We start from the raw sequence: 27,693 nt of genomic DNA, 5'->3' as shown, positions 1-27,693 counted from the left end.
TGGTCTTCATTTCCACTGGGGACGGGCTGGTACAGAAGAATTTTTACTGTGGAAACTGATGAAGCAACTGTACCAATACCCAGGGCTGCTTCTTCCATAAAAACAGCCGCCTGCTTTATATTTGCTACATGGGATAACTGTTCTTTTATTGCCATTAAAAGATCATCTTCCAACGCTTCTACCCAGCCTGCCACTGCTTTAGCCACCGAAGCTGTGGCCATAGCTGGACTAGAAACTGCCCCCGTTAAGAAATAGTTTAAAAAAACCCATCAATCTTTCTGTCTGTTACATCATTTTTAATGCTGTTGAAGGCAGAGGTAACGTTGATTATTCAAACAGTACACAGAGGGGATAGGATAATAATAACCCCATTTCTTAGGAATCTTACATTTCTTACTGGGTGTCACCCATGCCTCTTGCATTATTTCCACCAGCTGCTCTGAATCTAGAAATTCTGCTTTAACGGTTTTTGGACATTTAAACACAGGAGCCTTAGATTTTAACACGGGCTCTACTACCTCCTCTAAAGACAGAATGGATTTCACTGCATGAATTGACTCAGGTATATCTACTGATGTAAGATATTCCTCATCTCTAGATGCAGATTCAGAATGGGATGAACCAGCGTCCTCATCTGAAGTGTCCTCAAATTCCGAAACATGTGTAGATTGTGAAGATGTTGCCTCATGTCTAACGTAATTTCACTTGTGTATACAATTAAACTACAATTTCATTAGTTTGTACTTTCAGAGGAGGGTGTAGGATAAGAGATTGAAGTAGTGACTTAACAAGGAGAACACGTGACACTTTTCTGTAATAAGTGTTTATTACTCACCAATGCTGATATCTGTAGGGATTTCCTCCTCCTTACACTGCTGATCACCCCTCACATACGTCTTTTCTTCTCCCTCTATAGCTTCTGCCTTCATATCAGTCACATACGTCTCTTCTTCTCCCTCTATATCTTCTGCCTTCACATCAGTCACATACGTCTCTTCTTCTCCCTCTATATCTTCTACCTTCATATCAGTCCCATACGTCTCTTCTTCTCCCTCTGTATCTTCTGCCTTCATATCAGTCACATACGTCTCTTCTTCTCCCTCTGTATCTTCTGCCTTCATATCAGTCACATACGTCTCTTCTTCTCCCTCTATATCTTCTGCCTTCATATCAGTCACATACGTCTCTTCTTCTCCCTCTATATCTTCTGCCGTCATATCAGTCACATACGTCTCTTCTTCTCCCTCTATATCTTCTGCCGTCATATCAGTCACATACGTCTCTTCTCCCTCTATATATTCTGCCTTCATATCAGTCACATACGTCTCTTCTCTCTCTATATCTTCTGCCTTCATATAAGTCACATACGTCTCTTCTTCTCCCTCTATATCTTCTGCCTTCATATCAGTCACATACGTCTCTTCTTCTCCCTTTATATTAGTCAGATCTTCACCCTAAATCACCCATATATACATTAATGCGTTATTAATGCCGGACATCATTACTCAGAGTAATCAGGAGACTATCAGAGTATTAGACACACAGCTCTGTACAGACCATATAGTGCAATGGTTCTCAGTCATATCCCTCTGGGTTCCCCCTTCCAGTCCATTTGACTTATTTGTACCCCTGACATTTATGAAGCAATACAGTGGAGTGAATATAATTCAATAAAATATTTAGGTGTTGTTATATATAAAATAACATGATAGCCCACATATATTTCTTACTTATCACAATTGTGAAAAATGCAAAATGCACAATAAGGGGTCAATCCTATTAGCCGTGAAGGGTGCGTTGTGCTGTTGCCACAGCGTTTTATCGCCAGCAACAGCGCCCAATCTCGCACTCGTCACAAGCTGATTTCAGGCTGAATTCGCACAAAATTGCTCGGAGCCCTAATAGGACGGAGTCCTAAACCTATAACCCCATCTGCCTTCTTATACAGGGATAGATGTTCTCATGTTATTATCAGGTTCCTACTGTGGTGCATGGGGCTAGAGACCCCCAATTACACTGCTTTCCATGTGTCTCATTATCACCTGGATATCCTGCACCAGCCCCATCACTACAGAACAATAAGTACCCCTGAGAATCACAGCAAGTAACCTCCTGGGGTACTAGGGCCCCAAGTTGGGAATGCCTGATATAGTGTAAAGTCACTTTGGTATTTAATGATACCATAAATCCCACCTACCTGATCCTCCTGTGGGATCCTGTGATTCTCCTCTGAACAATCCTGGGAATACAGAAGACTGGGACATCTCTCTGGGGTATCTCTGTTACTGGGCCCATCTGTAGGAGACACACAGTGACTGAGTACAGTGTATATATGTGATTATCAGATGATGTATATATAGGGGCCCCCATACCTGCTCTCCCCTGTACAATACATGACAGTCTCCTCTTACCCAGTGATGTGAAGGGCCGGTGATTCTCCATCATCACGTCCTTGTACAGACCCCTGTGTTCTTCAATATACTCCCCCTCCTGCATGGAGATATAGACAGTGACATCCTGACACCTTATAGACACCTGACACACACAATGATACAGTCACCACCGAAACACGTCCCCTGGTATCCCATTCCCAGCAGTCACCTCTCCAGCCATCACCCAGATACGTCCCCTGGTGTTACTGTATAATGCCCCATTCCCAGCAGTCACCTCTCCAATCATCACCCAGACACATCCCCTGGTGTTCCTGTATAATGTCCCATTCCCAGCAGTCACCTCTCCAGTCAGCAGCTGAATGATCTTGTTGGTGAGTTCCAGGATCCTCTGGTCATTGTGCCTCTCATGTATCAGTGAGTGAGGTGGAGGCACTGTGATGGGGCACTGGGTCCTGCTCAGTCCTCCTGACACACGGGGATGGCTGCTGCGTGTCTCACATTCACCGGATGATTTCTTCACTACTGTGTAATCCTGTGTATTGTGAGAAACAAAGAAAAAATAAATTACACAATTACTGCATAGAATCCCAGATCCCCTCACCTCCCCAGTTATGTCCCTGTATTATTACTATAGATATAAGTGACGTCACTGTGACGCTCCCAGATCCCTCACCTCCCCAGTCATGTCCCTGTATTATTACTATAGATATAAGTGATATCACTGTGACGCTCATTGACGCCCTCACCTCCCCAGTCAGCAGGTAGATGATCTCCAGGGTGAGATTTAGTATCCTCTCAGTCATGTGACTGCAGTCGTTCTCCATCCTCAGGGAATCAGTGACGTATCTCATCCTCATGTGACGTCTAGTAAACACTCAGTGATATAGAAGTATAATTATAAGAAACACCAGAGTACACAAGTAACATACTGTAGAAATAAAGCAATAAGTAACCATTAAACCCTCCTCACCCCTATGTTGTTAAGTGAGGAGCATCAGTATTGTTATAAGATTACACAGGAGTCTGGGTCCTGTCACTCACATTTGCTTCAAATTGCACCAATCACGATATGTTAAAAAGACCTGATACAGGGAGATTGCAGATATGTTGGTCTTAGAGGATCCCCACAGTAACATAAAATAACAGGACACTAAAGCCTGCTCCACCCATATAATAATTATAACAGTACACTGAAGGCTTCTCCTCCCATATAATAATTATAACAGTACACTGAAGGCTGCTCCTCCTCTATAATAATACTAATGACACCACAGCCTGATCCCTCTTTATAATAATAATAACTGGACACCACTCCATATACGACTCAGGCCGTATAATAATAATTATAGGAATAAACAGGACACTCCTCCCGTTTTATATTAATAGGACACCACAGGCCGCTCCCTCTGTATACTATATTAAAGGAGAAAAGAAGACTCTCTCTGGGGACACTCTTATATAATGATAAAACGTAACTTTTATTAGAAACTCTGAAACCACCAGAAACGCCCGATCCGACCTACCCAGAATGCATCAGTTCCCGACATCGGCCAGACGTGTCCACACGAAACACAATGGCGGAGTTATGTGCTCACAGCATTCGGTCTGGAGAAAGTGACATTAGGGGGAGGGGGGGGATATAAGTAATGCTACTAAAGGGCTGAATGAGAAGATCACCAGGCAGCATTCCTCTAATCCCTATATTTATCTACTCTGGACTCTCACGCCCTTCACACCCCTATTACTGTCCCACGCACATTACTCTGCCCATTATGTGTTTCCTGTGGACGTGTTACCGGTTCTTCATTTTACAATCACCTACTTACATAAGTGATCACACCTGTGCACACACCTACCCCGCACATATCTACCCCCTGTATTATATTAATACCAGGGCAACACAGGCCGCTCCCCCTGCATAATAATACCAGGATACCACAGGCTGCTCCCCCTGTATAATAATACCAGAACACCACAGGCTGCTCCCCCTGTATAATAATACCAGAACACCACAGGCTGCTCCCCCTGTATAATAATACCAGAACACCACAGGCTGCTCCCCCTGTATAATAATACCAGGACACCACAGGCCGCTCCCCCTGTATAATAATACCAGAACACCACAGGCTGCTCCCCCTGTATAATAATACCAGGACACCACAGGCTGCTCCCCCTGTATAATAATAGCAGGACACAACATGCTGCTCCCACTCTATAATATTATAATAATAATACCAGGACACCACAGGCTGCTCCCCCTGTACAATAATAGTAATAACAGGGCACCACAGGCCGCTCTATCTGTTTAATATAATAACATGACACCACAGGCTGCTCCCCCACTATAATATAATAATAATAATAATAATACCAGGACACCACAGGCTGCTCCACCTGCATAATAATACCAACCGGACACCTCAGGCTGCTCCCCCTGTATAATAACAACAGGACACCACAGGCTGCTCCCCCAGGTTAATATAATAATAACAGGACACCACAGGCTGCTCCCCCTGTATAATAATAATAACAGGACACCACAGGCTGCTCCCTCTGTGTAGTAAGGCGACATTACCTGATCTCGACGGACACTGGGAGGGTGGAACAAGAAATGAAAACTGACTTCCTGTGCGTGCAACGCAATTACCGGAAGTAAGGTGGAACGCACATGCCGGAAGTAGGGTGTGATTGGCACAGGCTGCTTCTTGGTGTCTGGCTCCTCCCCTACTACATCCCGGTCACAGCACCGGCCTCTTTGAAAACAATTACCATATATGTCCTCAGTGCCGGAGGCCGGCGGCCATTTTCATGTAGATCAAACAGGCAGCGGCAGCAGCAATAGGTTCCCTGGCAGTGTAGTGACGTCAGGAGCAGCGGCCATTTTCCCCTCGTCTGAGCTCCCATTGCTGTGTCTGGCAGCAGGTAATGATATTATTATTATTATTATTCTATAGGCTGAGCAGCTCTGGTGTCAGGTTGCTGTAGTACAGGGGGAACAATCTCTGGTTCCTAGTTATAGTGCAGCTGGAGCAGCCTCTGGTGCTGCATTATCCCTGTACATACAGGTGGCTGACACTCTAGTGTCCTATTACTGTAATACAGGTGGCGCAGACCCCGTCGTTACCGTAATACAGGTGGCGCAGACCCCGCCATTACCGTAATACAGGTGGCGCAGACCCCGCCATTAACGTAATACAGGTGGCGCAGACTCCGCCGTTACCGTAATACAGGTGGCGCAGACCCCTCCATTACCGTAATACAGGTGGTGCAGACCCCTCCGTTACCGTAATACAGGTGGCGCAGACCCCTCCATTACCATAATACAGGTGGTGCAGACCCCGCCGTTACCGTAATACAGGTGGCGCAGACCCCGCCGTTACCGTAATACAGGTGGCGCAGACCCCGCCGTTACCGTAATACAGGTGTCGCAGACCCCTCCATTACCGTAATACAGGTGGTGCAGACCCCTCCGTTACCGTAATACAGGTGGCGCAGACCCCACCGTTACCGTAATACAGGAGGTGCAGACCCCGCCGTTACCGTAATACAGGTGTCGCAGACCCCTCCATTACCGTAATACAGGTGGTGCAGACCCCTCCGTTACCGTAATACAGGTGGCGCAGACCCCGCCGTTACCGTAATACAGGTGGCGCAGACCCCTCCGTTACCGTAATACAGGTGGCGCAGACCCTGCCATTAGCATAATATAGGTGGCGCATACTTTGCTGTAATACAGGTGGCGCAGACTCCGCCATTATCGTTATAAAGATGGCGCAGTCCCCGCTGTCACTGTTATACAGGCTGTAATATGAAGCTATGACAATATGGTATCCGGTCTTTAGGTCGACATGTAAAATGGTCAACATGAGTTTCTCTAACATCCATAGGGGCACTGGCGATGGATATTACAGTGGGGTGTAGAAGGGGGCACGAGTCGGGTGCACTTTACATTTTTACAGTGTGTGGCAGGCTCCTCCCCTCTATGGTCCCTCCCCCCTTAGAGCCGGGCACTCTCTGGCGCTGCTTTTCATTTCATTTTCATTTAATTTGAAACAACAGGGAGACAGCTGGCCCCTGACTCCCTGCACCGATGGAGCTACTGGGGGGGGGGGGGGGGGACCCGTTCCCACCCTGCGGGGGTCATCGCCTGGGTCTCCGACTGCGGGACCTACGTCCTGGGGAGTCTCCATTGCAGCTGACAATGGGAGCTCCGTTCCTCCTGCAGCACCTTCGCAGCGACGTCCCTGCACAGGGCCGTCCTTTTGATCTTTTCGTCCCCCTGCAAAGTTCAGCGGTTGTGCAAGAGGAGCCTTTTCCATTAACAGAGGTGCAAGAGGGCGTGGTCGTTCCACCACGACCACCTCCCAACAGGATCCTAAACCTACCACCAAACCTGTTGCATGACGGTCTATCCTCTCACCTGGGGGACACCAGAGTGGGAGAGCGTCTCAGGAATTTCAGGTGTGTTTGGAAACACACATGTCAAGACGTCTGGGTCAAGGATCTCATTGTTTGAAGATACACAATCGACTTTGAGATACAACCCCTATTTCGGTTTTTCATCTCCAGTTTACCAGCTTCCACAGAAAAACAGATCATTTTACAGGAAGAAGTCTCCAGGTTGCTTCAGACAAATGTAATCGTTCAAGTTCCTTATCAGCAACAAAAGAAGGGATTCTATTCAAACTTGTTTGTGGTCCCTAAACCAGATGGCTTGGTCAGGCCGATTCTGAACTTGAAGTCCCCTAATCCGTACCTAAGAGTCTTCAAGTTCAAGATGGAATCTCTGAGAGCAGTGATTGCCAGACTAGAACCAAAGGAGTTCCTAGTGTCCTTTGACATCAAGGACACATATCTTCATATTCTGGTCTGGACACCACATCAAGCTTTTCTACGTTTTGCTTTTCGGGATTCTGATTATCGATTTCAGGCCCTGCCATTCGACCTATCTTCAGCCCCAAGGGTATTTACGAAAGTAATGGCAGAGATGATGAGAAAGCTCCAGATGCAGGGAGTAAATATTGTTCCCTATTTGGTCGATTTACTGATAGTTTTAGCGTTGTTGGACTACTCAGGAGTCTTCTCTTCCCATCAATATCTTGGAGATATGAGCGATCTACAATGCCCTGCTTCAGGCCTTTCCTATGCTCAGGGGCCAGGCGGTTCAAGTTCAATCCGACAATGCCACTGCTGTGGTGTACATAAATCGGCAGGGAGGGACGAAGAGCAGGGCAGCGATGAGAGAATTATCCAAAGTTCTTTGCTGGGCAGAAAAACATCTGGAGGCTATCTCGGCTATTTTCATTCCATGAGTAGACAATTGGTAGGCAGATTTCCTCAGCAGGCAAGAACTACATTCGGGAGAATGGGCTCTTCATCCCCAGGTCTTCCAGCTTCTGGTATCCCACGGGGGGCAGCCACAGATAGATCTCTTGGCGTCCTGTCACAACAAGAAGCTTCAGTCTTACTTTTCCAGAACCAGAGATTCGCGGCAATGGCGGTAGATGCGCTGACGGCTCCCTGGCATTTTCAGATGGCGTATCTGTTTCCGCCAATCCCTCTACCCCCACGTTCCAAGCGGATAAAACGCGAGGATGTAACGATAATCCTGGTGGCTCCAGATTGGCCACACAGAACATGGTAAGCAGATCTTCTCATAGACGACCCATATCCTCTGCAAGAAGACCTTCTTCAGCAAGGTCCCTTCGTTTACCCGAATTTACAGCGGCTGCGTTTAACGGCGTGGCTGTTGAGAAGGAGCTGCTGAAGAGGAAGGGTATTCCAGAGGTGGTCATCCCTACTATGCTGCGAGCTAGGAAGGAAGTTACGTTGCAACATTATTATAGGATTTGGAAATCCTACATTACCTGGTGTGAACGAAGCCAGGTCCTGGCCGGGGTTTTACATCTAGGCCGGTTCCTTCCATTTTCTACTGTCAGGGTTGGAGGCTGGTTTACGATTAGAATCTTTAAAAGTACAGATATCGGCCTTGTCTATTTTTTTCCAGAAGCGTTTAACCACTATCCCAGAGATTCAGACTTTCCTACAGAGGGTTTTGCAGTTACAACTTCCTTTTGTTCCTCCTACGGCACCTTGGGACTTAAAATTGGTGCTTCAATTCCTTCAGTCTCTGTTATTTGAATCTCTGGAGACCACAGATTTAAAACTTCTTGCGTGGAAGGTGGTGCTTCTTTTGTATCTATCTTTAGTTCGGAGAGTTTCTGAATTGGGAGCATTGTCTTGCCGGTCTCCGAATTTGATTTTTCATGCAGACAGAACAGAATTGAGGACCCGACCGACCTTGCCGAATGTGGTTTCAGCTTTTCACATAAATCAACCAAATGTGGTCCTGTTTTGAAGGATGATTCACCTGCTACAAAGACCTTGGATGTTGTTCGGGCCCTCTGTATCTATGTTCAGCGGACTGCTTCACTACAAAAATCTGATTCCCTTTTTGTGTTGTACGACTCCCATAAGTTGGGCTGGTCGGCTTCCAAACAGACCTTGGCCAGGTGGATTAAGTTTGCCATTCGGCAGGCTTATATATCTTCGTGTAGGCCATTGCCTTCGGCCGTAACGGCCCATTCCACCCGTTCTGTGGGATCTTCCTGGGCGGCGGCCCGGGGAGTCTCAGCCTTACAGTTGTGTCGTGCTGCTACCTGGGCGGGTAGACATACTTTTATCAAATTTTATAGGTTTGATACCTTTGCCGAATCTGATTCTCAGTTTGATTGTTCTGTCTTACAGGACCCACAGCACTGACCCACCCAGGATGGGAGCTTTGGTATGTCCCCACTGGAATATCCATCCCCAGCGTCCCCTATGGATGTTAGAAAAAATAGGGTTTTGGTACTCATTGATAAATCCTTTACTCGTAGTCCATAGGGGACGCTGGGCGCGCACCCAGTGCTGTGGTCTCTTGTTTGGTTCTCTTGGTGGTATCAATTACAGTTGTGTTTCCAGTTATACTGTTCTGGTTAGACTTTCTCTGTTGGTTTGGCTACTTCCCTATTTCTATATGTTTCTCTTACTTCGAGCACAGTTTCTAAACTGGTCAGGGGGAGGCGGCATAGAGGGGAGGAGCCTGCCGCACATTAAAAAAAATTATATGGCACCCAGCTCATGGACCCCGTCTATACCCCACTGTAATATCCATCCCCAGCATCCCCTATGGACTACGATAAAAAGGATTTATCAGTGAATACTAAAACCCAAGTTTTCACTTTTTTTTACATTTGTTGAACTTTTCCATACTTTACGATCCACGTGGACTACGATTGGGAATAGTAACCTGTGCCTGAGCCATGCAAGGGGACACGGTGCACTAATTGGGTTCCCAGTCACTTTCCGACGAAAATGACACCAAAGAAAAACAAAAACAACCTCATGTCGACCTGTTTCAGGTATTGTCCTAGCCACTGTCGACCAATAGTGTTCGACCTAAAGACTGTCGACCTAGTTACAGTCCACCCTATGAGCCACACCCGACAATCCTGTCTCCAGTAATGATATAAATAGGCTCTGATACATCCTATACCAGGCCTGGCCAACCTGTGGCTCTCCAGCTGTTGTAAAACTACAAGTCCCATCATGCTTTGCCACAGTTTTGCTATTAAGGAATGCTAAAACCGTGGCAGGGCATGCTGGGATGTGTAGTTTCACAACATCTGGAGAGCCACAGGTTGGCCAGGCCTGTCCTATACTGTCACATGTGTCTGCTATAGTGCTGGTAAAGGGGAATCCTGATTACTGGCAGCAGCTGGACTGATACATTGTAACATCCGCTATTATCCTGATACATCCTATACTGTCACATCTGTCTGCTACAGTGCTGGTAAAGGGGAATCCTGATTACTGGCAGCAGCTGGACTGATACAGTGTAACATCCGCTATTATCCTGATACATCCTATACTGTCACATGTGTCTGCTACAGTGCTGGTAAAGGGGAATCCTGATTACTGGCAGCAGCTGGACTGATACATTGTAACATCCGCTATTATCCTGATACATCCTATACTGTCACATCTGTCTGCTACAGTGCTGGTAAAGGGGAATCCTGATTACTGGCAGCAGCTGGACTGATACAGTGTAACATCCGCTATTATCCTGATACATCCTATACTGTCACATGTGTCGGCTACAGTGCTGGTAAAGGGGAATCCTGATTACTGGCAGCAGCTGGACTGATACATTGTAACATCCGCTATTATCCTGATACAAATCGCTTCTTGTAAAGTAGTCAATGTGGAGAGTGATACATTGTCTGGAACCTGTCAGTGGATATTTCCGTCACCCCCCAGTGCTGATTTTATATCATTATGGGAGACATTGTGGTCATATTCTGATCTATATTGTACATGTATCTTACTGTATTCTATTTATGTACATTTTATCTATTTTCCGCTCCTTATTTTCTCTTTTTTCCTACATTACAGAAAACCTGGAAAGGGTTTCATCCACCTTCCACCTCTCCAGCCGGCGCTGGATTCTTCTTCACTAAGAATAGGATGGGGGATCACCGCCAATGTATTATCGTGGGTGGAAAACCATCCCTCTTATATTGATTTCTGAATTACTATACTTTTGGGGCGTGGGGCTCCTAGGATTGCTCGGGCTGGGCTACTTTGGTGCATCACCATCTTACATGGTTTCTTTTACAACACCTATATCACCCTGTGTTTGTTTTAAATTTATGTAGCATTTTCACACTTCTTTTACACTTGTAACACTGATCAGCTAACCTCACCTTCTAACACTCTGACACTTTACTGTTGTCCTCTCTCTAACACTCAGCAGCTATTTTCACTTGCCTAACACTTTGATTTTTCATCTCTATCCTTTATTTGTGTGATGCTCTGGGGTGGTTTTGGGGTCCCTTGCACCCCAGAGGCGGACCCGTATAATGTTATGGACGTGTCCGATGAGGTCACCTTAACGACTGGTGGGCAGGCTAATATTTTGGCCAACGTATGCCAAGAACCTTGAGTATTATGTACAATTAAATTTATTATAATTCTAATGGGTATTGTGCACCAGCATTTTTGTTCTATTCAGTATTACCTACATGTAGCATGGGCCGTTCTGGGAACATGAATTCGTAAGAACACAGAGGTACTCTGATACGTTTTTAGGACTGAAAAATATCTCAAGCGTTAAAGTACACCAAAAAATAGGTGTAAATAAGCAAGACACAGAGTTATGAAATATGCACAGTAAATTTCAAGTAAATAAAAGGAAAAAGTCAGAAAATAAGATTTTACTTACCGGTAAATATATTTCTCGTAGTCCGTAGTGGATGCTGGGGACTCTGTAAGGACCATGGGGAATAGACGGGCTCCGCAGGAGACTGGGCACTCTAAGAAAGAATTTGGATACTGGTGTTCTCTGGCTCCTCCCTCTATGTCCCTCCTCCAGACCTCAGTTAAGGAAACTGTGCCCGGAAGAGCTGACAGTACAAGGAAAGGATTTTGGAATCCAGGGCAAGACTCATCCAGCCACACCAATCACACCGTATCACTTGTGATAAACTTACCCAGTTAACAGTATGAACAACAATAGAGCATCAGAACAACCCTGATGCAACTATAACATAACCCTTATGTAAGCAATAACTATATACAAGTATTGCAGAAGAAGTCCGCACTTGGGACGGGCGCCCAGCATCCACTACGGACTACGAGAAATATATTTACCGGTAAGTAAAATCTTATTTTCTCTAACGTCCTAGTGGATGCTGGGGACTCCGTAAGGACCATGGGGATTATACCAAAGCTCCCAAACGGGCGGGAGAGTGCGGATGACTCTGCAGCACCGAATGAGCAAACTCAAGGTCCTCCTCCGCCAGGGTATCAAACTTATAGAACTTCGCAAAAGTGTTTGACCCTGACCAAGTAGCAGCTTGGCAAAGCTGTAATGCCGAGACCCCTCGGGCAGCCGCCCAAGAAGAGCCCACCTTCCTTGTGGAATGGGCCTTTACTAAGGCTGCGGCAATCCAGCCGCAGAATGAGCCTGCTGAATCGTGTTAGAGATCCAGCGAGCAATCGTCTGCTTCGAAGCAGGAGCACCCTGCTTGTTGGATGCATACAGGATAAACAGCGACTGAGTTTTCCTGACCCTAGCCGTTCTGGCTACATAAATCTTCAAAGCTCTGACCACGTCTAGTAACTCGGAGTCCGCCAAGCCACGAGTGGCCACAGGCACCACAATAGGCTGGTTCATATGAAAAGATGACACCACCTTTGGCAGAAAATTGTGAACGAGTCCTCAATTCCGCTCTATCCATATGAAAAACCAGATAGGGGCTTTTATGTAATTCTGACACACGCCTCGCCGAGGCCCAGGCTAACAGCATGACCACCTTCCACGTGAGAAATTTTAACTCCACGGTTTTAAGTGGTTCAAACCAATGCGACTTCAAGAAACTTAACACCACGTTAAGATCCCAAGGTGCCACTGGTGGCACAAAAGGTGGCTGAATATGCAGCACTCCCTTTACAAATGTCTGAACTTCAGGCAGCGAAGCCAGTTCTTTTTGAAAGAAAATAGACAGGGCTGAAATCTGGACCTTAATGGAACCCAATTTCAGGCCCAACGACACTCCCGACTGTAGGAAGTGAAGGAACCGGCCCAGCTGGAATTCCTCCATGGGGGCCTTCCTAGTCTCACACCACGCAACATATTTGCGCCATATACGGTGATAATGTTTTGCCGTTACGTCCTTCCTAGCCTTTATCAGCGTAGGAATGACCTCATACGGAAATGCCTTTTTCCGCTAGGATCCGGCATTCAACCGCCATGCCGTCAAACGCAGCCGCGGTAAGTCTTGGAACATACAGGGCCCCTGTTGCAACAGGTCTTGCCTTAGAGGCAGAGGCCATGGTTCCTCTGTGAGCATCTCTTGCAGATTTGGATACCAAGTTCTTCTTGGCCAATCCGGAACAATGAGTATTTTCTCACTCCTCTTTTTCTTATTATTCTCAGCACCTTGGGTATGAGAGGAAGAGGAGGAAAGACATAAACCGACTGGAACACCCACAGTGTCACCAGTGCGTCCACAGCTATCGCCTGAGGGTCTCTTGACCTGGCGCAATACTTCTGTAGTTTTTTGTTGAGGCGGAAAGCCATCATGTCTACTTGTGGCAATTCCCACTGACTCACAATCTGTGTGAAGACCTCTTGATGAAGTCCTCACTCTCCCGGGTGGAGGTCGTGCCTGCTGAGGAAGTCTGCTTCCCAGTTGTCCACTCCTGGGATGAACACTGCCGACAGTGTTCTCACATGATTCTCCGCCCAGCGAAGAATTCTGGTAGCTTCTGCCATCGCCACCCTGCTCCTTGTGTCGCCTTGGCGGTTTACATGAGCCACTGCTGTGATGTCTGACTGAATCAGCACCGACATTTCGTGAAGCAGGTTTTCCGCTTGACACAGGGCATTGTATATGGCCCTTAGTTCCAGGATATTGATGTGGAGGCAAATCTCCTGACTTGACCACAGACCTTGGAAATTTCTTTCCTGTGTGACTGTCCCCCACCCTCGGAGGCTTGCATCCGTGGTCACCAGGACCCAGTCCTGAATGCCGAATCTGCGGCCCTCTAGAAGGTGAGCACTCTGCAGCCACCACAGGAGCGACACCCTTGCCCTGGGGGATAGGGTGATCAACCGATGCATCTGTAGATGCGATCCGGACCACTTGTCCAACAGATCCCATTGAAAGGTCCTCGCATGGAACCTGCCGAAGGGAATGGCCTCGTATGATGCCACCATCTTTCCCAGGATTCGCGTGTAGTGATGCACCGACACCTGTTTTGGTTTCAATAGGCCTCTGACCAATGTCATGAGCTCCTGAGCCTTCTCCCTCGGGAGATAAACCTTCTTCTGGTCTGTGTCCAGAATCATGCCCAGGAAGGGCAGACGAGTCGTAGGGATCAACTGCGACTTTGGGATATTCAGAACCCAGCCGTGTTGTTGTAACACCTCCCGAGATCGCGCTACGCTGATCAGCAACTACTCCCTGGACCTCGCCTTTATGAGGAGATCGTCCAAGTAAGGGATAATTGTGACTCCTTGCTTTCGCAGGATTACCATCATCTCCGCCATTACCTTGGTAAATATTCTCAGTGCCGTGGAGAGACCAAACGGCAACGTCTGAAATTGGTAATGACAATCTTGTACCACAAATCTGAGGTACGCCTGATGAGGTGGATAAATGGGGACATGAAGGTATGCATCCTTTATGTCCAGAGACACCATAAAATCCCCCCCTTCCAGGCTTGCGAAGACCGATCTGAGCGATTCCATCTTGAACTTGTACCTTTTCAGGTATATGTTCAGGGATTTTAAATTTAATATTGGTCTGACTGAACCGTCCGTTTTCGGTACCACAACCATGGTCGAATAAATAAGAATTTACTTACCGATAATTCTATTTCTCGTAGTCCGTAGTGGATGCTGGGAACTCCGTAAGGACCATGGGGAATAGCGGCTCCGCAGGAGACTGGGCACAAAAGTAAAGCTTTAGGACTACCTGGTGTGCACTGGCTCCTCCCCCTATGACCCTCCTCCAAGCCTCAGTTATGATACTGTGCCCGGACGAGCGTACACAATAAGGAAGGATTTATGAATCCCGGGTAAGACTCATACCAGCCACACCAATCTCACCGTACAACTTGTGATCTGAACCCAGTTAACAGCATGATAACAGAGGAGCCTCTGGATAGATGGCTCACAACAATAATAACCCGATTTAGTTAACAATAACTATGTACAAGTATTGCAGACAATCCGCACCCAGCATCCACTACGGACTACGAGAAATAGAATTATCGGTAAGTAAATTCTTATTTTCTCTGACGTCCTAGTGGATGCTGGGAACTCCGTAAGGACCATGGGGATTATACCAAAGCTCCCAAACGGGCGGGAGAGTGCGGATGACTCTGCAGCACCGAATGAGAGAACTCCAGGTCCTCCTCAGCCAGGGTATCAAATTTGTAGAATTTAGCAAACGTGTTTGCCCCTGACCAAGTAGCTGCTCGGCAAAGTTGTAAAGCCGAGACCCCTCGGGCAGCCGCCCAAGATGAGCCCACCTTCCTTGTAGAATGGGCTTTTACAGATTTTGGCTGTGGCAGGCCTGCCACAGAATGTGCAAGCTGAATTGTATTACAAATCCAACGAGCAATAGTCTGCTTAGAAGCAGGAGCACCCAGCTTGTTGGGTGCATACAGGATAAACAGCGAGTCAGATTTTCTGACTCCAGCCGTCCTGGAAACATATATTTTCAGGGCCCTGACTACGTTCAACAACTTGGAGTCCTCCAAGTCACTAGTAGCCGCAGGTACCACAATAGGTTGGTTCAGATGAAACGCTGAAACCACCTTAGGGAGAAAATGAGGACGAGTCCTCAATTCCGCCCTGTCTGAATGGAAGATCAGATAAGGGCTTTTACAGGATAAAGCTGCCAATTCTGACACGCGCCTGGCCGAGGCCAGGGCCAACAGCATGTCCACTTTCCATGTGAGATATTTTAACTCCACAGATTCAAGTGGTTCAAACCAATGTGACTTTAGGAACCCCAAAACTACATTGAGATCCCAAGGTGCCACTGGAGGCACAAAAGGAGGCTGTATATGCAGTACCCCTTTTACAAACGTCTGAACTTCAGGAACTGAAGCTAGTTCTTTCTGGAAGAAAATTGACAGGGCCGAAATTTGAACCTTAATGGACCCCAATTTTAGGCCCATAGACACTCCTGTTTGCAGGAAATGCAGGAATCGACCTAGTTGAAATTCCTCCATCGGGGCCTTACTGGCCTCGCACCGCGCAACATATTTTCGCCAAATGCGGTGATAATGCTTTGCGGTTACATCCTTCCTGGCTTTGATCAGGGTAGGGATGACTTCATCCGGAATGCCTTTTTCCTTCAGGATCCGGCGTTCAACCGCCCTGCCGTCAAACGCAGCCGCGGTAAGTCTTGGAATAGACAGGGTCCTTGCTGGAGCAGGTCCCTTCTTAGAGGTAGAGGCCACGGGTCCTCCGTGAGCATCTCTTGAAATTCCGGGTACCAAGACCTTCTTGGCCAATCCGGAACCACGAGTATAGTTCTTACTCCCCTCCGTCTTATAATTCTCAGTACTTTTGGTATGAGAGGAAGAGGAGGGAACACCTACACTGACTGGTACACCCACGGTGTTACCAGAGCGACCACAGCTATTGCCTGAGGGTCCCTTGACCTTGCGCAATACCTGTCCAATTTTTTGTTTAGGCGGGACGCCATCATGTCCACCTTTGGTTTTTCCCAACGGTTTACAATCATGTGGAAGACTTCTGGGTGAAGTCCCCACTCCCCCGGGTGGAGGTCGTGTCTGCTGAGGAAGTCTGCTTCCCAGTTGTCCACTCCCGGAATGAACACTGCTAACAATGCTATCACATGATTTTCCGCCCAGTGAAAAATCCTTGCAGCTTCTGCCATTGCCCTCCTGCTTCTTGTGCCGCCCTGTCTGTTTACGTGGGCGACTGCCGTGATGTTGTCCGACTGGATCAGCACCGGCTGACCTTGAAGCAGAGGTCTTGCTTGGCTTAGGGCATTGTAAATGGCCCTTAGCTCCAAGATATTTATGTGAAGTGATGTCTCCAGGCTTGACCACAAGCCCTGGAAATTTCTTTCCTGTGTGACTGCTCCCCAGCCTCGCAGGCTGGCATCCGTGGTCACCAGGACCCAGTCCTGAATGCCGAATCTGCGGCCCTCTAGAAGATGAGCACTCTGCAACCACCACAGGAGAGACACCCTTGTTTTTGGTGACAGGGTTATCCGCTGATGCATCTGAAGATGCGATCCGGACCATTTGTCCAGCATTCTTGCGTGGAATCTGCCGAATGGAATTGCTTCGTAGGAAGCCACCATTTTTCCCAGGACCCTTGTGCACTGATGCACTGACACTTGGCCTGGTTTTAGGAGGTTTCTGACTAGTTCGGATAACTCCCTGGCTTTCTCCTCCGGGAGAAACACCTTTTTCTGGACTGCTGTGTGCAGGATCATCCCTAGGAATAGAAGACATGTCGTCGGGATCAGCTGCGATTTTGGAATATTGAGAATCCAACCGTGCTGCCGCAACACTACTTGAGATAGTGCTACCCCGACTACCAACTGTTCCCTGGATCTTGCCCTTATCAGGAGATCGTCCAAGTAAGGGATAACTAAAACTCCCTTCCTTCGAAGGAGTATCATCATTTCGGCCATTACTTTGGTAAAGACCCGGGGTGCCGTGGACAAACCAAACGGCAGCGTCTGAAACTGATAGTGACAGTTCTGTACCACAAACCTGAGGTACCCTTGGTGTGAAGGGTAAATTGGGACATGGAGATAAGCATCCTTGATGTCCCGAGACACCATATAATCCCCTTCTTCCAGGTTCGCAATCACCGCTCTGAGTGACTCCATCTTGAATTTGAACCTTTGTATGTAAGTGTTCAAGGATTTCAGATTTTAAATAGGTCTCACCGAGCCGTCCGGCTTCGGTACCACAAACAGCGTGGAATAATACCCCTTTCCCTGTTGTAGGAGGGGTACCTTGATTATCACCTGCTGGGAATACAGCTTGTGAATGGCTTCCAATACCGCCTCCCTGTCGGAATGAGACGTCGGTAAAGCAGACTTTAGGAAACGGCGAAGGGGAGACATCTCGAATTCCAATTTGTACCCCTGAGATACCACCTGAAGGATCCAGGGGTCCACATGTGAGTGAGCCCACTGCACGCTGAAATTTTTGAGACGGGCCCCCACCGTGCCTGAGTCCGCTTGTAAGGCCCCAGCGTCATGCTGAGGACTTGGCAGAAACGGGAGAGGGCTTCTGTTCCTGGGAACTGGCTGTTTGCTGCAGCCTTTTTCCTCTCCCTCTGCCACGGGGCAGAAATGAGGAGCCTTTTGCCCGCTTGCCCTTATGGGGCCGAAAGGACTGCGCCTGATAATACGGCGTCTTGTTATGTTGAGAGGCTACCTGGGGTAAAAATGTGGATTTCCCAGCCGTTGCCGTGGCCACCAGGTCTGTTAGACCTACCCCAAATAACTCCTCCCTTTTATAAGGCGATACTTCCATATGCCTTTTGGAATCAGCATCACCTGACCACTGTCTTGTCCATAACCCTCTTCTGGCAGAAATGGACAGCGCACTTAAATGCTCTATAGTCAGTAATATACTGTCCCTATCTAGGGTATCAATATTGTCAGTCAGGGAATCCGATCAAGCCACCCCAGCACTGCACATCCAGGCTGAGGCGATTGCTGGTCTCAGTATCACACCCGTGTGAGTGTATATACATTTTAGGATATTTTCCTGCTTTCTGTCAGCAGGTTCCTTAAGGGCGGCCGTATCCGGGGACGGTAGTGCCACCTGTTTAGACAAGCGTGTGAGCGCTTTATCCACCCTAGGGGGTGTTTCCCAACGTACCCTATCCTCTGGCGGGAAGGGGTATGATGCTAATAACTTTTTAGGAATTAACAGTTTTTATCGGGGGAAACCCACGCATCATCACACACTTCATTTAATTCCTCAGATGCAGGAAAAACTACAGGCAGTTTTTTCTCACCCAACATAATACCCTTTTTAGTGGTACTGGTATTATCAGAAATATGTAAAACATTTTCCATAGCCTCAATCATGTAACGTGTGGCCCTACTGGAAGTCACATTCGTCTCTTAATCGTCGACACTGGAGTCAGTATCCGTGTCGGCGTCTGTATCTGCCATCTGAGGTAACGGGCGTTTTAGAGCCCCTGATGGCTTTTGAGACACCTGGACAGGCACAGGCTGAGTAGCCGAAAATAAAATATATACAGCGCTGCTTGACACAGTGTAATCTAAAAATGTATATATTTAATGTAGAGAATTGTAAAAATGACAAGACTTAAAACAATTAAAAAATAATAATGATAATAACACTTTAAGATATATTATGTCTCATAAATGACTTCAGGTGGACTTAAATACATTAAATAAACTGAGCACTCATTAGTATACTAAAACTAGCACAAGCACAGTCATAATAATGGACCAGATGTACATTAATTCATCCAATTGGGTGTAATTACCAAGTCTGTGTTCCGTTTAAAAAGGGTCCCGTGAGGTATAAGTCCGTATGGCAGCGGTAATAATATTGGGGTCCTGGTTCACAGTTCACTTGGAACTCCGTGTTCCATTAGGTGGATCCTCCTATAGATGTCATAGGCAGTAGCAATGCCAGTGGGGGTCCTGGTTCACGGAGGTGAGGATGGAAGCAAAGGTCCTGACTGCAAGTGATGGCGTGATGGAAGTGCTGGTCAGCATAAGTCCACACAGGTCGTTGACTAACGCGTTTCGCTGCTCCAGGCAGCTTTGTCAAAGGTATTGTAGCATTGAGACTGATCACCCTTTTATAGGGGAAGTGATGTCATGATTGGAGACAGCTGGTATTGAATTGTTAATCTAAACGTGTTACTAAAAATAGTACAGAAATAGGTCTAACATGTGGTATTCAATATAAAACATCATTTCAATTATATATTTAATGAAAACGAAGCTGGGAACGAGAAAAGTGGCTGATTGATTTAATTGATTATTTATATCAGATCCGATCATGTGATTTCGGATCGAGTAGTGACCAATGAGGGATTGTTTAGAGATCATGTGAGAGTATCACATGATCTACTAGGTGGAAAGCATTATTATGGGTATCGTTTTAATGAGGGATTGTTTATAGATCATGTGAGAGTATCACATGATCTACTAGGTGGAAAGCATTATTATGGGTATCGTTTTAATGAGGGATTGTTTAGAGATCATGTGAGAGTATCACATGATCTACTAGGTGTAAAGCATTATTATGGGTATCGTTTTAATGAGGGATTGTTTAGAGATCATGTGAGAGTATCACATGATCTACTAGGTGGAAAGCATTATTATGGGTATCAATCAGCCACTTTTCTCGTTCCCAGCTTCGTTTTCATTAAATATATAATTTAAATTATATTTTATATTGAATACCACATGTTAGACCTATTTCCATCACGCCATCATTGCTACTGCCTATGACATCTATAGGAGGATCCACCTAATGGAACACGGAGTTCCAAGTGAACTGTGAACCAGGACCCCAATATTATTACCGCTGCCATACGGACTTATACCTCACGGGACCCTTTTTAAACGGAACACAGACTTGGTAATTACACCCAATTGGATGAATTAATGTACATCTGGTCCATTATTATGACTGTGCTTGTGCTGGTTTTAGTATACTAATGAGTGCTCAGTTTATTTAATGTCAGCATTTAAGTCCACCTGAAGTCATTTATGAGACATAATATATCTTAAAGTGTTATTATCATTATTATTTTTTAATTGATTTAAGTCTTGTCATTTTTACAATTCTCTACATTAAATATATACATTTTTAGATTACACTGTGTCAAGCAGCGCTGTATATATTTTCTTTTCCTCTTGTTTTCTCAAGGGTTTGACTACCCCTTATCCATACAGCTGCTAGGGAAAACCTACTCATCACAGCGCCCATATATATACTTGTTATATATCCTCTCCAGCAACGGGCTGAGTAGCCGGCTGTCTCATGTCATCAATCTTTTGTAAAGAGCTGACACTGTCACGTAATTCCTTCCATAAGCTCAGCCACTCAGGTGTCGATTCCCTAGGGGGTGACATCTCCATTACAGGCAATTGCTCCGCCTCCACACCATTTTCCTCCTCATACATGTCGACACAATCGTACTGACACACAGCACACACACAGGGAATGCTCTGATAGAGGACAGGACCCCACTAGCCCTTTGGGGAGACAGAGGGAGAGTATGCCAGCACACACCATAGCGCTATATATATACAGGGATAACCTTATAGAAGTGTTTTTCCCCTTATAGCTGCTGTTTTATTAATACTGCGCCTAATTAGTGCCCCCCTCTCTTTTTTAACACCTTTCTGTAGTGTAGTAACTGCAGGGGAGAGCCAGGGAGTTTCCCTCCAACGGAGCTGTGAGAGAAAATGGCGCCAGTGTGCTGAGGAGATAGGCCCCGCCCCTTTTTCGCAGACTTTTCTCCTGCATTTTTATGGATTCTGGCAGGGGTTAATATACATCCATATAGCCCTGGGGGTTATATGTGATGTATGTTTGCCAGCCAAGGTGTTTTTATTGCTGCTCAGGGCGCCCCCCCCCCCCAGCGCCCTGCACCCTCAGTGACCGCAGTGTGAGGAGTGTATGAGGAGCAATGGCGCACAGCTGCAGTGCTGTGCGCTACCTTGGTGAAGACTGATGTCTTCTGCCGCCGATTTTCCGGACCTCTTCTTGCTTCTGGCTCTGTAAGGGGGCCGGCGGCGCGGCTCTGGGACCGGACTCCGAGGTGTTCGGTCCCTCTGGAGCTAATGGTGTCCAGTAGCCAAGAAGCCCAAGCTGGCTGCAAGCAGGCAGGTTCGCTTCTTCTCCCCTTAGTCCCTCGATGCAGTGAGCCTGTTGCCAGCAGGTCTCACTGAAAATAAAAAACCTAAAACTAAACTTTCACTAAGAAGCTCAGGAGAGCCCCTAGTGTGCACCCTTCTCGGCCGGGCACAAAAATCTAACTGAGGCTTGGAGGAGGGTCATAGGGGGAGGAGCCAGTGCACACCAGGTAGTCCTAAAGCTTTACTTTTGTGCCCAATCTCCTGCGGAGCCGCTATTCCCCATGGTCCTTACGGAGTTCCCAGCATCCACTAGGACGTCAGAGAAATACCCCTTCCCCTGCTGAGGGATGGGAACCTTGACCACCACCTGCTGAAGATACAATTTTTGAATTGCAGCTAACACTATTTCCCTCTCTAAGGGGGAAGCTGGCAGGGCTGACTTGAGGTAACGGTGAGGGGGCATCTCCTCGAATTCCAGCTTATATACCTGAGACACAATCTCTATTGCCCAGGGATCCACCTGGGAGTGAACCCATTTGTGGCTGAAATTTCGGAGACGCGCCCCCACCGGGCCTAGCTCCGCCTGTGGAGCCCGAGCGTCATGCGGTGGATTTAGTTGAAGCCGGGGAGGACTTCTGTTCCTGGGAACTAGCTGTGTTATGCAGCTTCTTTCCTCTACCCTTGCCTCTGGCAAGAAAGGACGCACCTCGTATTTTCTTGCCTCTTTGTGAACGAAAGGACTGCATTTGGTAATACGGTACTTTCTTAGGTTGTGAGGGAACATATAGCAAAAAAGCTGACTTTCCAGCCGTGGCTGTGGAGACCAGATCCGATAGACCCTCCCCAAACAACTCCTCACCCTTATAAGGCAAAATCTCCATGTGCCGTTTCGAGTCGGCATCACCTGTTCACTGCCGAACCCTTCTGGCAGAAATGACATTGCATTTATTCTCGAGCCTAGAATGCTAATGTCTCTTTGAGCATCTCTCATATATAGGACAGCGTCTTTTATGTGCCCCAGGGTCAATAATATAGTATCTTCGTCCAAGGTATCGAAATCCTCAGATAAGGTATCCGTCCATGCTGCTACAGCACTACACACCCAGGCCGACGCAATTGCCGGCCTTAGCAAGGTAACCGGAATGTTTATAAATGGACTTCAGGATACCCTCCTGCTTTCTATCTGCAGCATCTTTTAGGGTGGCCGTATCCTGTGACGGCAGGGCTACCCTCTTGGATAAGCGTGTCAGAGCTTTATCCACCCTGGGAGAGGATTCCCAGCCTAACCTGTCCGTTGGTGGGAAAGCATACGCCCTAAGCAACCGCTTAGAAATCTGCAGTTTTTTATCCGGAGATTCCCAAGCCTTTTCACATAACTCATTCAGCTCATGTGAAGGGGTAAAGGTCACATCTTGCCTTTTTTCCCCATACATATGAACCCTCTTGTCAGGGCTGGGGTTTCCTCTGTGATGTGAACACATCCTTCATTGCTATAATCATATAACGGATGGCTTTAGCCATTTTACGCTGTCATTTTGCATCATCGCACTCGACACTGGACTCTGAGTCCGTGTCGGTATCTGTGTCAACAATTTGGGATAGTGGGCACTTTTGAGACCCTGACGGTCTCTGCGACACAGGATCAGGCATGAGCTGTGACCCCGAATGTCCTAAGGTTTCAGCTTTATCCAACCTTTTATGCAAGGAATTAACATTTTCATTTAAAACCTTCAACATATCCATCCAATTAGGTGTCGGCGCCGTCGGCGGAGACACCTCTGTCAACAGCTCCCGCTCTGTTTCCACATAGCCTTCCTGGTCAAACATGTCGACACACTCGTACCTACACACCACACACACAGGGGATGCTCTTTTTGAAGACAGTTCCCCCACAAGGCCCTTAGGAGAGACAGAGAGTATGCCAGCACACACCCCAGCGCTATATGTCCCAGGAATCACACAGTAACTTAGTGTTAACCCAGTAGCTGCTGTATGTATAGTTTTTGCGCCCAAATTATGTGCCCCCCCTCTCTTTTCACCCTCTTCTACCGTGATTCTGCAGGGGAGAGCCTGGGGAGCTTCCTCTCAGCGGAGCTGTGGAGAGAAAATGGCGCTGGTGAGTGCTGAGGAAGAAGCCCCGCCCCCTCAGTGGCTGGTTTCTGTCCCGCGTTTCTGTGCAAGATAATGGCGGGGGCTCATGCATATATACAGTGCCCAACTGTATATATGCTGCTCTTTTGCCAAGAGGTGTCTAATTGCTGCCCAGGGCGCCCCCCCTGCGCCCTGCACCCTACAGTAACCGGAGTGTGTGGGATCGTGTGGGTGCAATGGCGCACAGCTGCAGTGCTGTGCGCTACCTCAGAATGAAGACTGAAGTCTTCTGCCGCCGATTTCGATGTCTTCTATCTTCAGACACCGTCTTCTGCCTCTGCGAGGGGGGCGGCGGCGCGGCTCCGGGATCGGACGACAAAGGGTGAGATCCTGTGTACGATCCCTCTGGAACTAATGGTGTCCAGTAGCCTAAGATGCAAGACCTATCCGCAGTTAGTAGGGTTGCTTCTCTCCCCTCAGTCCCACGTAGCAGAAAGTCTGTTGCCAGCAGAAGCTCTCTGAAAATAAAAAACCTGCCAAAATACTTTCTAATAGCAAGCTCAGGAGAGCTCACTAAAAAGCACCCAGCTCGGCCGGGCACAGATTCTAACTGAGGTCTGGAGGAAGGACATAGAGGGAGGAGCCAGTGCACACCAGTATCCAAATTCTTTCTTAGAGTGCCCAGTCTCCTGCAGAGCCCGTCTATTCCCCATGGTCCTTACGGAGTCCCCAGCATCCACTAGGACATTAGATAAAAACCTAATACTCTTATACTGAGGACAGGTCTTCCAAGTGGCAGGAGACTACTGGAGAGCAGACAGATGGAATACTCCTAGCCTGAAAGCTCTCACTTGAAGAGTGAACCCCCAGCAGTGTGTGCTGCTGGGCCATATAGTCCCACAAGCCTCCTCCCTCAGTAGCTTCCACCCTCAAGACTACAAGGAATTCCTTTTTTTCCACAAGGCCTGCTTAGAGGTAAATTAGGTGTCCTCTGGGACCACTACTCTGAGCTCCTCTTGCGTAGGGGACCTGTTTGAAAGTTCTGGTATTTTGGGGAGTGAGACATGACACTTAACACACAATATTTTATGACTGGTACGAGAGTGTTATCTGCTCCCTAACTCCAAAGAAGCATAAACTATCTCCCCCACAGGTCACAGTCAGGACACAGCATAGCAGTCATTCCAGTACATAACAAGTCACATTCAAAATCTTAGATATGGAGAGATGGAGGAATTGCCATAACCCATGGCAACACCGCAAATTATATGTGATGCAGGCTTCTCTATCTCATAGAAGGGGCTGTAGGAGCAACATTCTGGTGGAGCTGTGGCTGCAGAAGGCACCACTCTCTTCCAGCAACAGGATGTGATGAGGCTTCTCTGTCTCATTGAAGGGGCTGTTGGAGCAACACTGGATTAGCTAAAGAACCGCTCCCTCGCAGCAAGGGGATGTGATGCGGATTTCTCTGTCTCCTAGAGGGTGCTGTAGGAACAAAAATGGAGGAGCTGTAGCAGCAGAAGGCACTGCACTCTCTTCCAGCAGGGGGATATGATGCAGGCTTCTCTGTCTCAGAAGGGGCTGTAGGAACAACACTGGAGGAGCTGGAGCTGCAGAAGGCACCACTCTCTCCCAGAAATGGGATGTGATGCGATGCAGGGTGCTGTTAGAGAGGACTCTAGGAACAACACTGGACTTTTGTTCCATCACACTTGCTTATTTCCATAGGTTGGTACTGGGGTTTGTTTTTCTCCTTTTCTGAGTTTCTGCACTGGCCTATTCCTGGGTCTGATTCCAGTTCCGGGTTTGGATCAGAGCAGTTCCAGTTGGATAGATACAATCTTATAGATGTTAGATTCCTTATGAGTTCTGAGTTTCTGTGCTCCAGGTTCAGTATTATGCACTTCTAAGTTTCTCCTGTTGTGTTTATCTGAGTTCCCAGTGGTGGTTTCCAGCCTTTAGCTACTGTATCAGGGGCCGGGGTTGAGTTCTGTATGACCAGTTACAGGCTCTCATGGCTGGGGTTTCAGTTCTGTATCTTTGTACAGATTCCAGTCCAGAGTGACACTGTGTGGTTGTGATTGCCCCAGACATCTGAGCTTGTCAGCTATAGTCCATACTTGTGTTCTCTCTATGAGCTAGAACTATCTGACATCTCATTTAATTTTTAAGTCAGTTATACCCAAGTGTCCAGATATGGATCAACAGAATTCTGTAACTATGACAGGAACCAACTGATTTCATGGTGTCCAGTCCAGCTCACTCCATAACCTTACAGGCACCTGAGACGATGGGTCTCCCTGACATGTACTCATTGATTGAATGCTAAAGCCATTATCAAACCTGAGTTTATACTGAACCTTTGTTAATAAAACTGTGTTGTATTGGGTTTTTGGTGTGATGACTCTTTCATGTTCAACTATTAACACCTTGATGTCTAAGATCCTAGTTCCACCGGGAACGGATATGAAGCAAATTTCATAGAGTAGGAACTTGCAGATAAAGAACCCTGGACGCTGGCCTCCAAGATATACATGTTTTGAACAAATATGAACATTATGTCATTTGCTAGATACATACTGACTTGCAGTGGTGGTGACAAGTGCTGACAAAAAATGTCTACGTTATGTATTATCTATGCAGTATCCAGACAATACTTTGGGGGTTTTTTCTTAAGAAAATTCCATTAGTTCCTTATTTATCTTAAAAAGAAAAGACAATCTCCCCAAGAAAAACAAATTTTTGTATTTTTAATTAAATCTCAAGAAACGGTAAAGAAAGTAAATAATTATGTTTTTTCTTTTTGACAAGTTCATACAATAAAAACAAAAGATACACATCTGAGTAACAAAAATATAGAATAATCCTGACAATACAGAAGAAAAGTTATGTATAAGAAAGGAAGATACAGACATTTAAAGTATCCCCAGTACCATAACATTGGGCAATTCAAAAAGATGTAACAATACTGGTCTTGTTCTTACATATAAAACATAGTAATAAGGACAAGGGAAAGAATTATGAACTATATCTCATACATACATTACACTGCTACACTATAGCTACGTACCTCTAGGTTATACAATGAGGTAGACTGGAAACATTTTCTCAGTGCTTCTATGAAAACTGCAGACCAAGTGTGAACATAAGGAAGCCATATATAGAAGAATTTTGCCCCCATTTTTCTTTTTGCAGGGATACATCAGTCCAGTCCATAAGAAACAAGGAATACATTCTGGGGTATAAGGTTACAGAGATAGGACCAGGAGAGATCCATTGAGACAATACAGTCTTCTTAGTGCCGGCTGGCAATTTTACACTCCGTGTTCCGTTACCTTTGGTTAATGTACATGAATTTGTCTTGTAGTAAATACCCCAGAAGGTCCACGTTTCATCAACACATTCAGTTATCAGTATATTGTTAATATAATTTTGGCGATCCATCCATAATACTTGTACTTGTGGGCCGGTCCACAAGCAATGTACAATATCTGTGTATGGTGTCACATTTATAGCAGCTAGAAGTAGGTGCATCACCTATAAGACATTATAATCTAGGAGTGAAGTAAGATCTCTGCAATATAATATGATGCATCTCGGCATAGGAGATAGAAATTGTTTATTTAATGTAAGATTTGCAGCTAGAATTGTCTGTAATGAAAGACCTGGAAAGTCCGTTCTCCACCCCAGTCACCCTACATTACCCGTTTCTATATTTACCAATGGGGAAAATGTGTACATGTGTGTGACGTGGAGAAAGGGCTTCCCAATCCACGACATAATGCACTATACAA

The 27,693-nt window shown here is 46.6% G+C and overlaps 1 protein-coding gene across 1 annotated transcript in view; it reads right to left on the bottom strand.

Annotated features, from left to right (window-relative positions):
• The window catches only part of LOC135057085 (uncharacterized), a 653,135-nt gene that overhangs the window by 125,770 nt on the left and 499,672 nt on the right, over positions 1-27,693 (bottom strand). Inside the window, 2 exon segments of the mRNA XM_063962984.1 lie at positions 836-1,454; positions 3,140-3,257. Of these exon segments, the coding sequence (XP_063819054.1) occupies positions 836-1,454; positions 3,140-3,257 (737 nt within the window).

Source organism: Pseudophryne corroboree, chromosome 3 (genome assembly GCF_028390025.1).
Source record: "Pseudophryne corroboree isolate aPseCor3 chromosome 3, aPseCor3.hap2, whole genome shotgun sequence".
Lineage (NCBI taxonomy): Eukaryota > Metazoa > Chordata > Amphibia > Anura > Myobatrachidae > Pseudophryne > Pseudophryne corroboree.
This window is presented reverse-complemented; position numbering and strand designations above follow the sequence as displayed.